This window comes from Montipora foliosa, chromosome 12, assembly GCF_036669935.1.
Source record: "Montipora foliosa isolate CH-2021 chromosome 12, ASM3666993v2, whole genome shotgun sequence".
In the NCBI taxonomy this organism is placed as follows: Eukaryota; Metazoa; Cnidaria; class Anthozoa; order Scleractinia; family Acroporidae; genus Montipora; species Montipora foliosa.
In genome coordinates this window covers 31,510,249-31,522,748 of record NC_090880.1, presented here as the reverse complement: position 1 = coordinate 31,522,748, position 12,500 = coordinate 31,510,249, and the positions used below count along the sequence as shown (strand labels likewise).

At 41.9% G+C, this 12,500-nt stretch overlaps 3 protein-coding genes across 4 annotated transcripts in view; 1 reads left to right on the top strand and 2 right to left on the bottom strand.

Annotated features, from left to right (window-relative positions):
- The window catches only part of LOC137979155 (von Willebrand factor A domain-containing protein 5A-like), a 10,248-nt gene extending 6,358 nt beyond the window's left edge, over positions 1–3,890 (bottom strand). The window contains exons 1-3 of one of the 2 annotated variants that reach the window (XM_068826354.1): positions 3,760–3,890; positions 1,593–2,801; positions 393–510 (exon numbers count right to left, since the gene is read on the bottom strand). In XM_068826354.1, the coding sequence (XP_068682455.1) occupies positions 393–510; positions 1,593–2,701 (1,227 nt within the window). In that variant the 5' untranslated portion in view covers positions 2,702–2,801; positions 3,760–3,890. Of the gene's footprint in view, positions 1–392; positions 511–1,592; positions 2,917–3,759 lie in introns of those variants that run through there. The other variant, XM_068826353.1, reaches the window with a different exon arrangement.
- A 1,708-nt stretch (positions 3,891–5,598) lies between these two features.
- LOC137978992 (von Willebrand factor A domain-containing protein 5A-like) overlaps positions 5,599–12,500 on the bottom strand; it is a 9,612-nt gene continuing 2,710 nt past the window's right edge. Inside the window, exons 2-3 of the mRNA XM_068826131.1 lie at positions 8,064–8,181; positions 5,599–7,301 (exon numbers count right to left, since the gene is read on the bottom strand). Coding sequence (XP_068682232.1) covers positions 6,171–7,301; positions 8,064–8,181 — 1,249 coding nt within the window. The 3' untranslated portion in view covers positions 5,599–6,170. The remainder of the gene's footprint in view (positions 7,302–8,063; positions 8,182–12,500) is intronic.
- Positions 7,329–12,500, top strand: part of LOC137978991 (uncharacterized) — a 6,409-nt gene continuing 1,237 nt past the window's right edge. Inside the window, exons 1-2 of the mRNA XM_068826130.1 lie at positions 7,329–7,791; positions 8,897–12,500. The exon at positions 8,897–12,500 is cut by the window's right edge and continues 1,237 nt beyond it. Of these exons, the coding sequence (XP_068682231.1) occupies positions 8,940–11,807 (2,868 nt within the window). The 5' untranslated portion in view covers positions 7,329–7,791; positions 8,897–8,939 and the 3' untranslated portion in view covers positions 11,808–12,500. The remainder of the gene's footprint in view (positions 7,792–8,896) is intronic.

Genomic DNA, 12,500 nt, shown 5'->3' with positions numbered 1-12,500 from the left:
CCCTGTCATGATGTCAGATTGTAACATCGTAAATAATGAAATTTTTATTCATATCTGCATTGTTATTTATACAAATTTAGTACTGTACGTATATACCCATTCACTCACTCTGTTACTTAGGGTTGAGCAATAATGACTGCAAATGCTACAAAACATTGATTACAATATTATTATAAATTATTATTATTATTATTATTATTATTATTATTATTATTATTATCACAGTTTGTGTAAAACGTTAATATGCATATTTGCATACCCCATAGGGTGCTAAGCGTAGCCTATGGGTTGATAAGAACTCAGTATTTACATAACTACAAAGTAAAAAAAATTATTATATTATCCAAAAAATATTATTATCATCATCATTATTATTAATAATTATTTTGTACCTTTGCCTGCAAGCGATCATCATCATCTGTGACAAACTCAGCTTTACCCTTCCCTGCCCTGGCCACACCATTTATTAGTGCAGTGGACACCCCTGAGCCAATTCCAAAAGTGAAGCATCTTGGAATTACATAGAAGAAAAAAAAACAATAATGACAAAATGAGAGAGAAATGAAGTAGTTCAATTCTCACAACCTCACTTAAGGAGATAAGGATTTCCTATCGGTGATGCTTACTAATACAGGGATACTTTTGCGCGGTTTAAAACTATCCCGAGAAAGTAGATCTTAGTAAGTACTCTTGGTATCCAAAACGAACATTGGGGGTAACCATGCATTTTTCAGAGATAATTAAGCTTCAATTTGAGAAAGAACGCCATACATTGCTTTGTATTTTAAGGCTTTTTACAAATATTATTCATGAATTACCTTTGAAAAATGCGTGGTTACCCCCAATTTTCTTATTGGATTTCAATAACACTTGTTAAAATCTACATTTCCTGCGTAATCACACATCGGGGCAAAAATATTGTTAATTAGTAGACACCGTCCTTAAATAGCCAAGCTCGACACACTTGGGTTCCAGCTTACCAAGCCCCCTCCCAAGCTTCAATACCCCCCCCCCCAAAATCCCCTATCTCTCACTCCCCACTTCCTTTCTCACAAGGAGCATAACAAGGGATGATTAGTTAAATTTTCTGACTTGTTTACTACTGTTTGTTTGTCATTGGGGGCTTTTGCAGGAACACAGAGAAAGAGATAGAAACATGTAACATCAGAGCCGGAGCTTATCCCGGTTTCTGTGGCATGAAGCGACTAGGAGTATTTTTTACTTTCCCTTGGATGGGACGCCAGTCCATCGCAGGGTTACCCCCAGTATTTTGCCGGTACCCATTTATACACCTGGGTGGAGAGAGGCACCATGGAAGTAAACTGTCTTGCCCAAGAACACAACACAATGTCCCTGGCCAGGACCCGAATCTGGACCACTCGATCCAGAGTCAAGCACAGTAACCATAAGGCCACCGCGCCTCCCACTAGAAGCATGTAAGGTTACTAGAATTTTCTAAGAAAATGAACGACTGACATTGCAAAGCCTTGAACACTCAAATTCAATGATTTGAGTCCAGACAAAACATTCCTTCATCCCTCACAAACCCAGTCTCACTGGCTTTTTTTTCCAAAGAAATGAAAACACCCTACCTTCCCGTACTAGAATGCTTCCTCACCAATTGTATGACCTGCGCCGTATTTCCAACTCCGCCGTCACTTAAAACGAACAGCTGCCTTGGGTGACCTTTCACTGCTGGCTGGGAAAACACCCACTGTAGAGGTTGCAGGATTTCTGTTCCACCAAGATCAGCCTCCATCGACTGGGCTAAGTCAGTGGCTTTCTTCAGATTTTCATCATTATACTGCTGACTTTTTTTAAACAAGGTTGTGAAACTGCTGCCAAATCCCACCACATTGAAATAACAACCATCGGGCAAGCTCTTAAGAAATAAAAGCAGCGTATCTCTGGCACTTTTGATTCGGCTTCCGCGCATGCTTCCACTGCGATCGATCACAAACACGAACTCGCCTATTTCAGACGATTCAGGATTTTTAAATTCAGGATAGAGATTTAGCATCACAACTGGACTTGCCATAAATCCTTCTTTGTCTTTTCTATCTTTTATTTTGATGCCATTTTCGACGATTGCTTGTGGTTTGAAGGGTTCCTTTGTCAAAATATGAACCGCGACATCTTGGTTGAAGTTGTGTGCTCCTTCCAGAGACACTTTGGCTTGTGCCTTGTCGATTTCATCGATTTCAACTTTCAAGGCGTTCGTGGGGGAAGTAATTTCCGTGATGGTGGAAATAGCTTTCACTTTCATGTCAAGCTCAAAGGAATAAGGTGAATCAACGATGGCAGCCTGAGGAATTTGAGTACTAAGGCTTGGTGCACTGTCGGCAGGGGAATATCTGGGGTTCAGAACTGTTGGAAGCACAAACACCACTCGACCTTCAGTTTCTACTGACAGTTCTGTGACAAAACGAAGCTCTATAAGGGCTTCTTTCTTGGGTGGTAAATTTCCAACACTTATCTGAAAAATATCCGAGCTTTCATCGCTTTCCTCCAGCAGAAAGGCGTTTTGACCGCTGCTAAGAGCATCGTCGTAGGTGTCACGAGCTTCTTCCTTCCCTTGTACTTGGGCCACAATGGTTCGACCGTCAACTGTAGCTTCAAATCCACACACAGCTGCTTGTTCATCAAGCGGAAAAATGTAAATGGCTTCGATAGGATTCTCTTCGTTGTTGGTGTATTTCATAAAAGCCACAACTTGTGCTGTGAAACCCTGAAGATCCGCTTGAATCTTGATGCTCTCCAAAGGGATTTGAGAGCCATTTTGTTTTTGTACTAGTCCAAATCTAGCAGCCATGAAAGAATATAATTTTATAATATAAATAAATGATATTATATTCTGCAACTACAGCTTCCTCCTGAACGGCACTGTAGTATAAATGACTTGCTAACCCAAGTTAGTTGCATGACGTCATTTGTTTGAGATAAAATATCACAGGCTACCCACAACATAATTTCGATACATACGTGTAATAAAGTGGCTAATGCCGTTAAAATTTCGATATATTAACATTCAGTCCGAAACAAAAGGCATCATCTCAAGGCTCTGGGGAATAAACTCATACAAATCCTTACATTTATTCCCCAGAGCCTCGAGCTGATGAATTTTGTTTCGGACCGAATTTTAATATATCGAAATTGGTCAAATCCTTAGGGGAATACTGCGCGAGATTAAAGGAAGCAAGGTCTTTATACAATGAAAGTACGTAGCGCAGCAACGCAATTTATCAGTTTCTAGAGCGGTCTTCAATTGAAAAATTGAAGAGCAAGTTTGGGAAAACTAACATACCTACTAGACTTTCACGCACGGCAAATGGCAGATGAGTCTGTCCTTGAAAAGAATCCGTTTTAATTTTGAAAATTGGTCACGAGGAACCTTTACGTTTTTCAGTTTGAAAATTATTAGTCGTACTTCATTTGAAAATGGCGCGTTTAGAGCTGGCGAGCTATTGTTTTCAGCCTAGACATGAATAACAATGCCTGTCAAATGAAACAATGCTTATTGTTGAAAACCACTCGGCATGAAGAAAAGATTCATAACTACCGCGAATTTTAAAATTGCCATAAGGATCAGCTGTTTTACTCAGGACCTTCGAACAAAACAAAGATGATGGCGTCCGCGACCAATAAATACAACAGTGACCGGGAGCTCTTTTCAGAGATCTTACGATTTTCAAGTGAACGGAGAAGGTTTATGGAAATGGAGGGACGCTTTGTTTTGTGATATTGTTACTTGACCCTTACCGTTTATAACTGTTTTTCAAGATTGACTTCTTCTAATGTAAAGTTTTGCGGAATATCCGCGTGGAGCAGCACTCGGCACAAAAGACCACAAGGCAGAAAACTGTGAGATCCAATGGCAGTCTTCTGTTTTAGGTGCGTTGAATAGTTGCAGTTTAAAAGTACCATAGCGTCGTCCTTCTCATCAAAATTTAAGTTTTGTCTTCGAACTGTTGTTCTCTTCGCCAATCGTAAGGCCTGTTCAACGAGCTTATGAAAAGGCTGTTTCTGAGTGGCATTCAGCGCTAGACCATCTCTTGCCTTAGTAATATGCGATACTTTTCCTACAAAGTACTTTCGCGAAGAATCTTTTTTCTTGATTGCCAAGCTCCCTTCCTCCTCAAGTTCCTTACACTGGTTCATTCTCTTGAGTGCAAAAGTTGCGTAAAAATTAAAACTGAACAGAAACTAGACACGCCGAATCGTCTAAGCAAACACAGACACACAGGAAACATCAAATATGAAACTAACCGCTAATTCATTTTCTTTGAATCTTTAACCCACACTCACATCGAGGACAATCATACAAACCTGATGTACATCGCCCTTAGAAAGAAGCGTAACGTTCGTTAGCATAATTCTTTTCTTTTTCATTTGTATCAGTCGATTATTCAAAATCCAACCGTTAATGCCTTAAAATGTTGTAGTCTAGCGACTACTCGCATTCAGTTATACCACTGAAATAAAAGACAAAATCAGTCGGCAAGGCTGGCGCAATGGTGAGAGCTCTCGCTTCCCACTGATGTGTCGGTTGAGTTTGTTGGTTCTTTACTCTGCTCCGAGAGGTTTTTCTCCGGGTACTCCGGTTTTCTTCACTCCTCAAAAACAAACATTTGATTTGATTTGATTTGATTTGATTTGATTTGTGTCAATTTGTTGATTTCAGTTTGCAGTGTCAAGGGGCGGATAGAGAGATTCCAGAAAGAGCCCCCCCCCCCCCCCAATTCACTTACCCTCTATCCGAAAAATTTACATTAGTCAAGACGTAATTGGAATAAGAAAATTTCTGAAACTGAACTAATCATTAACTAAAGTTAGGGCACTTGCCTTGAGATCCGGGGATTCCGGGATCAAGACCAGCTCTGACCACTGGTTGAATTTGTTCCTGGTAGTTCCTGGTTCAACTTCACAGCTGCACTTGTAAATAGCAAACTGGTTTGCCTCCGGGCAGTTGGGATTCTTAACAGTTGTTGTTGTTGTTCTGTTGTTTCGTTTATTCTGTTTCATTGGCCCTGAAAAGCCCCTATGGGGAGCGGTCAATTAAGTAAGTATGTATGTATGTATGTATGTATGTATGTATGTATGTATGTATGTATGTATGTATGTATGTATGTATGTATGTATGTATTATTTTTTTGATGTAGTTCCAGACTTCAAATGGTACTCATCGCTTTATTTGCTACAGCTCTGTTTTGTATGGCCAAGAGCGGCCACACTCACCACTCATCACTCTTGGCCATACGAAACGGAGCTGTAGCAAATATAGCGATGAGTACCATTTGAAGTCTGGAACTACATAAAAAAAATAATATTTACTGCTCCTGTTAAGTTGAGCGCTCTCGAAAAACTGTTCTAAATAAGTATCCAGAATATATGTATGTATGTATGTATGTATGTATGCATGCATGCATGCATGTATGTATGTAGGTAGGTAGGTAGGTAGGTAGGTAGGTAGGTAGGTAGGTAAAGTAAAACCGCCTAATGCACACTGTACCACTTGAAAGTCGGTTGGTTACAGAAGCTCTGTAAATACAGAGAAGAAGGTGGGGGCGCAGTTATCGGCGGAGATAAAATGTGGCTAAATAGATCTAAAATTGCGTATATTGTATAACTTGCGTATAAATTTTCTTATAATCAGGAAAGCGATAAAATGTAACAGTAATTACTCTCCTGCATGGTTCACAAGTGTCAATGGGATCGTTCTTTTGGCAGCTGCTGCTTTCCTACTTTCACTACTACAATTGTATGCAAGACACACCGTAGAACAGTCATTCGTATGCAGCCTCCCTCGTCTTTTTACCGAATACAATTCGAGGCCTGTAACATCCTTCAGTTTGTCGTGCCGTTGATTCAAACAACGTTCGATAAATTTTCGTATTAACAATGTTTATTAAAGAAAATATATTTAAGTAACAAAGCTCGAAGTACCATCCAACACACGTTTACAAAAGAAAAAAACTTTTGAAAAGAAAAAGGGGACGGGGGGGAAGGCTGGCCCACCCCCCCCTAAATCCGCCCTTGGTGTCCTCAATGTCGTCCCCAATTAGTGCTTCAGCGAAAGAACGACTAGACACTTAAAGAAAGTTCCTTTCTGTGTTATATGCGGTTCTCCAAAACACGTTTCAATTGCTTGTTTAGAGGATGTTGAAAGAAAATTAAATCTGAGCCCCAATCGCGTTGGCTGCGGATTGAAGAATACTGTCGTACTTTACAGCAACTGGAAGATTCTTGTTCATCCACTTTTTTGCCTTTTCAGCGATCATTTCCCACTCATCTCTCTGATTCGAGAACTTTGCCTTTAGTAGCACCAAAGCTAGGGCAGTTGCCCATAACAGCTTTCCTTCGGCTGTGTCTCCTGCAATCTCTACTGGGCAGTCTTTCATTAAATTATCCCTGCTTTTGCCGCACAGCGAAACCAGTTCATCTGTGAGGTCCCATGCACCAGAGGCTTTCTGTAATGATATCAATGACAAGTCTTCTGGACAGGAGGAGTTTTTCATGCCGAGTTTGCCGGACACCCTGCTGAGAGAAGCTTCACCCGCTACAGTTTTGGGTGCGCCCTTCTTGCGTTTTAGTTTCAAACGTGATAACGACGACAAGAACTTCTCCTTTATGCTTGGACGTTCTTTAAAAGCACAAGAAGTAACACAACTGCCTAGACGTTGTAACTTACCTTGTGGCATCGCACGAGACATAAAACATAATGGCTCTGGAACAAAATATGACCTTCGCAGTGGCATCGCACCACACCACCCAACGTCAGACCCAAATACGGGTATAATTCGTTTCCTCAAAGGCCCAGATACTGGCTGATGATTTTCTTTATCAACAGCCACAAAAGATGTGAACTTTGACGCGACATTTGCTGACTTGCTCACACTGATTATCCGAGATTTGCCGTCTTCCAATTCATCACCGTTCTTATCACTGAGGTCATCTTGTTTGGCTTGAATAAACTTTTGTGCTGCCAAGCAATGAAGGATGGCACTTGAATTAGGATCCACAACGGTATCAGTGGTTATCGATGTGGTTGGGGTTGGAAAGGTGATCAAATGTTCCACTCTTTCGTGCTGGCTCAAAGTACCTTGAAGTCTCACAACGGTTTCACCATCTTGACTCGCATTTTCAGACGACTCCAGAAGGCCATAAATCACTAGTCTGTCGCCACTGAAAAGTGGTGGAAGAAAGGAGGGGATCTGCTGCACAACCCAGCCTTGTGGTAAGTCCCAGGTGACACTCACATCGGTGATAACAGGCTGAAGAGCACTCTTTAAGGTCTTGATAACCTGACGAAAGAAAATCATTCTCTTGTTGACGGGGAATGAAAATGTTGAGGAAATGACTCATGAGGCATCCTGATGTTTACTTCACACTAGCTATTCTTAATTTGGGGGGGTAGGGTGGGACTGGGATCACATTTTACAGGAAAAATACATGGTCATTTCACATTTCGCGAACAATAAAATGCTCTCTTTACTTTTCGCAAGAAACTACACGATTATAGACGATATATATCTCATCGAACCGTCGTGAATTAAGACAAACGATAATACACAATTTTATTACATAACAAGAGTGAAGCGCGTGTTCTGATTGGTCAATTGCCCATTTACTATTTGCTCATGAGTGACTGGTTATCACGAAAACACTGGCGCGAGCGCCAAGAAAAATTGCCTTTCCGCAAACTGCAAAAATGACCGACCAGTCTACCGCCGAAAATGCTGCAATCTTAACTATGATCAAAGAATATACATCGAATTGGCCAGGGACGGACCTGTAAGTACAAGACAGGATTCAAGTTCTAAAATATTTATGATTAAGAGGTTGACAATAATATAATTGTTTGTTTTGTAGCTTCAGCTCAAGGCAAGGCTCCTTTATAGCGCAATACACTTTAGTGGCTGTTGAATGCATTCTGTAAAAAGCTACGAAAGCCATAAACATCAAGATATGCATCGATTTGTCAAAAATGTTTTCTATGTTTCTGCTTGCTCACAACAGCACAAGACACTGATGACAAGTTTTGTGCTTTTGTTGCTATTTTGTACCTTTGCCTGCATGCGATCATCATGATCCGTGACAAACTCAGCTGTTCCCTTCCCTGCTCTGGCCATTCCTTTTATTAATGCAGTGGACGCTCCTGAGCCAATTCCAAAAGTGAAGCATCTGCAAGAATGGAAATTAAAAAAAATACCTTAACAACATGGGAGTGAGCTGAAGTGGACGGTTGAGGTTTAATCATGATTCAAATCCCACAACCCTCAACTTATTCTCTCGAATAGCCAGAACTGACATATTTGGGCTTCACTTGCGTACAGCTAAAATCTCCCCGTCCCACCTATCCCTCCACAGCCTTTCTCAAGTGAATTGGTTTTAACAAGCATAACGTACAGGAGAAGGCTAAATCTGTATTAAGATTTTTGGCCTTTCTACCAGGGGTATATTTTGCCTTATGGTGATAAACATTTTTAGCAGGAATACCAACAAATAGATGAGAATTGGATCATTGATGAGCTAGTTAGTATAATTATGGCAATTTCCTGGGAAATTTATTAGAGATTCTATGCTAACAGCTGGGGATCCCGAGGCCTTGGAAAAACAAATTCGAGGATTTGGAAGCGGATTAAATATGTAGTCTATTAATTTTGTTATTTGCTGCGGTTAGCAGAATAGCAGCAAATCGTTGTTTTCACGGTTCGCCGGTTTTTGACAGTTTCTATGGCGACGCAAGTACTATATGGGCGGGATTTTGCTGAGTCGAGCCATTCTATGCTGACGTTGCTGCCAGCTTGCTCTCGTTTCGAGATTTTTATTTTCAAATCAAGTTTTCTCGTTAGCCCAGTTCACAGTACTCAAGTCTTAAGGTTCAATTTGTCTTCAGATCCTGTATTTAGGACGCACCGTTTTTCCAGAATTCCAAACAGATGGATCCAGCCTTTCAAGCCGAACTTGACCGGCAGCAGTCCAGCATGCTTGAAAAGCTCTCTTCAATCATCGACAACAAACTAGACTCAATGAAAAGACAGCTGGAAGAGTCCTCCAACACCCAAATGAGTGAATTAAAAAAGATCCGCCTTACGGAATCACGTACATTCAAAAAGAAAGGGCACGAACAACAATTCAAACACAACCAGCAGGTGAAGTCCGTGGTCAGTGAAGTCAAAGACGCCGTCAACAGTGGAAAACAGAACGCATGTATCGCCAAGCTGAATGAAGGTATTGAGCTCATTGATCGACGCCAAAAGCTCATTTTAATAGCAGACAAATCTGAGTATGGCTGGAAAACCGTCGGCGAATACCTAGACAACGAACTCGCCGATAACGACCAGGACGCCAAGAAAATGAAAAAGGCCGAAAAAGAAGCTCAGAGAAAACTTGCCGAAACGCGCGCCTCCAAGGCTGCGAGGGTTCGCTCCTGGTCATTCAAGTCTACCAGAGCAGTGGGAAACACAGCTATTTCGCCATTACAAAGCTCGTTCGCTTTCCCATCAGGGAATTACACATCCCGTTTTTCACAGTCCGCGGGTGCCACAAGAAATATCGGTCCATTTGCAGGTGGTCCCGGCCAGAAACGTGGCACATGTTTCAGCTGCGGCAAACCAGGCCATTGGCGAGCTGAATGTCCTTTGTTGGTCGTTGCACAGACGCAACCAGACGGAAAGAAGTTAAGTAATCATTTTATTGATTTGTGTGATAGCGAATCCCTATCGGGGAGCAATGATGCCTCGGAGCATGTTTCTGGACTTTCTGAAATAGATAGTAGACCCTTTGAGAAGGCAGATTTTCTAGAGCGGGAATGCCGTCCAGACAGCGTTCGAGGGAGGCTTAAAACAAATATTTTAGCTTGGAAAGAGCTAGAGCCCACTGAAGCGGTTCTGAGTGTGATTAAAGAGGGTTATAAATTACCATTACACAGTATTCCGGAGTCTTGGGTTTTGCGGAATAATAAATCTGCCTTAGACAATAACGACTTCGTCACGGAGACCTTAAATGATCTCTTAGGCACCCAGTGTATTTCCGCCGTTGAAAGCCAGCCATGGGTAGTAAATCCTCTCACTGTGTCAACCCGGGACGATGGGAAAAGACGTTTGGTACTCGATTTACGGCATGTTAACCCCCACCTTTTTAAGTATAAATTCAAATGCGAAGACATAACCACAGCCCTGGATCTACTAGGGGAGGGTTATTATCTGTATACATTCGATATCAAGAGTGCTTATCATCACGTTGAAATTTTTCCAAGTCATCGAACTTACCTAGGATTCCAATGGTCCTATTGGGGTAAAGCGACTTATTTCGTTTTTAACGTGTTACCGTTTGGTCTGTCCACCGCTCCTTACATATTCACCAAACTCTTGAAACCTCTGCTAAGTCATTGGAGGGGTTCAGGTAAGAGAATTTGCATGTTTTTGGACGACGGTTTAGGCGGCAATTCTTCCAAAGAGTCCGCTACTGTTGACGCCAAAGCAGTCAAGGAAGATCTTGGCCGATTGGGCTTCGTTCTCAGCGGAAATAAGTGTGCTTGGGAACCATCCCTTACCCAGACCTGGTTGGGTCACGTTTTCAATATGTCAGAAAACCGTTTGTATGTAACTGAAAACAAGTTGTCAAAATTAAAGGAATCCCTGTCATCAGTTCTGGATAGAATTGACAATGTTTCAGCCAAACTCCTAGCCCAGGTTACCGGTCGCATTATATCCATGTCAAAAGCCATTGGTTCGGCCGTTTATTTGTACACCAGACACATGTATTTCGCGATAGAAACTAGGCAATCGTGGGATGCCATCATTCCTTGCTCTTCAAAGGTTAGAGAAGAGCTACAATTCTGGGATAAAAATGTGGGCCAGTTAAATGGCAAGAAGCTGTTCGACGAGCCTCATGTTTTTGATTCCGTGGTTTATTCAGATGCATCTGAGCAGGGCTTTGGCGGTTACGTAGTTTCCGCAAAACACACTTTGGTGTGTCAGGGGCAATGGCAAATTAATGAAAGGGGAAAGAGCTCTACTTGGCGAGAGCTGAAAGCTGTACACAATATGTTATTGTCCATTGGACATAGCCTTAGAGGACATAAAGTACAATGGCATACTGACAATCAGAACATTGTTCGTGTTATCGACAGAGGGAGCACGAAACCTGATCTTCAATCATTGGTTGAAGACATCGTCTATTTGTGTGCCGAAAATCAGGTTGTGGTTGTCCCGGTGTGGGTACCCCGGGAGCAGAACCAGTTGGCTGATTATCTCAGCAAACTTACAGACGTTAACGATTGGGGTATTAGTCCAGACATTTTTCGGTGGATCAGCACTTTATGGGGCCCTTTTACAGTTGACAGGTTCGCAACTTGGTATAACGCCAAATGTCTTAGATTTAATTCCCGCTTCTGGAATCCTGGCTGCGAGGGTGTGGATGCTTTTACCCAAAATTGGCAGGGGGAAAACAACTGGCTGGTACCCCCACCAAGCCAGATAATTAGGGTATGGTGCCACCTTAAGCTTTGCAAAGCACAAGGGGCTTTAATAATACCCCTGTGGAAAGGAGCTTTGTTTTGGCCCTGTGTGTGTCCAGACGGGGTCCATTTAGCTAAATGTGTTTTGGACTGGGTTGGAGTTCCAGAATTCAGTTCGGCCGCCACGACAAGGGGAAGGACTTACAATTCTATGTTCCATGGTGAACGTCTCGAATTCAAACTTATAGCTTTGTACATAAACTGGCAGTCTATTCGCCCAGTAAGCAGTGACAGAGGTTTTTGCTTGTCAACAGAAGGTTTGTGTGAACGTTGCATTCGAGGTTAAACAAATCCTTAACTTAGCCGTCTACGGCAGGAGCGAATTGCAGCCCACAGGAGGCAAGAAAATAATGAACCCGCAGGTGGTTTATGAAGGAACCCACAGGTGTTTTTGAACACCAGGCCCTTGAATATCCTTCACTACACTCACAGGTGGTGTTATAAGATTCATAGTAGCATATTAACATCGGAGATGGCTTCAATCTCATCTTTGTTTTTTATCATGCACAGTCTCTCTGTTTCTCACAGGTTTAAACCTCTTTGATCAAGGCCCGTGGAAGGAGCTTGAAGACCGCGCAGGATCTGGCCGTGGGAGCATTCATCTCACCCGCTTGTTTGAAGCGTTAAAGCAGACAGTCTTTTCTTCAAAAGCTTGTGGAACCGTTGTTAATTACACTAGTTCTTTAAATCGTTGGATTAAGTTCGCACGCGACAATAATTTAATCGTTTTCCCAGTTACTGTTGTTGATGCCGCTTTGTATTTTAGTTATTTGTCCACTTCTCAAGTTTCTGCCTCCGTGATCGAAACTTGTTTTAGCGCTTTAAAATGGGTTCACGACATTGCTGGGGTTTCTAACCCTATGGTTAGCCCTTTTGTAAGAAACGTAGTCGAGGGCGCTAAACGTCAAAATGCTAAACCTGTAGCAAAGAAATCACCCATTTCTCCTGAAGCTCTTACAGCATGTTGTACCGAATACGA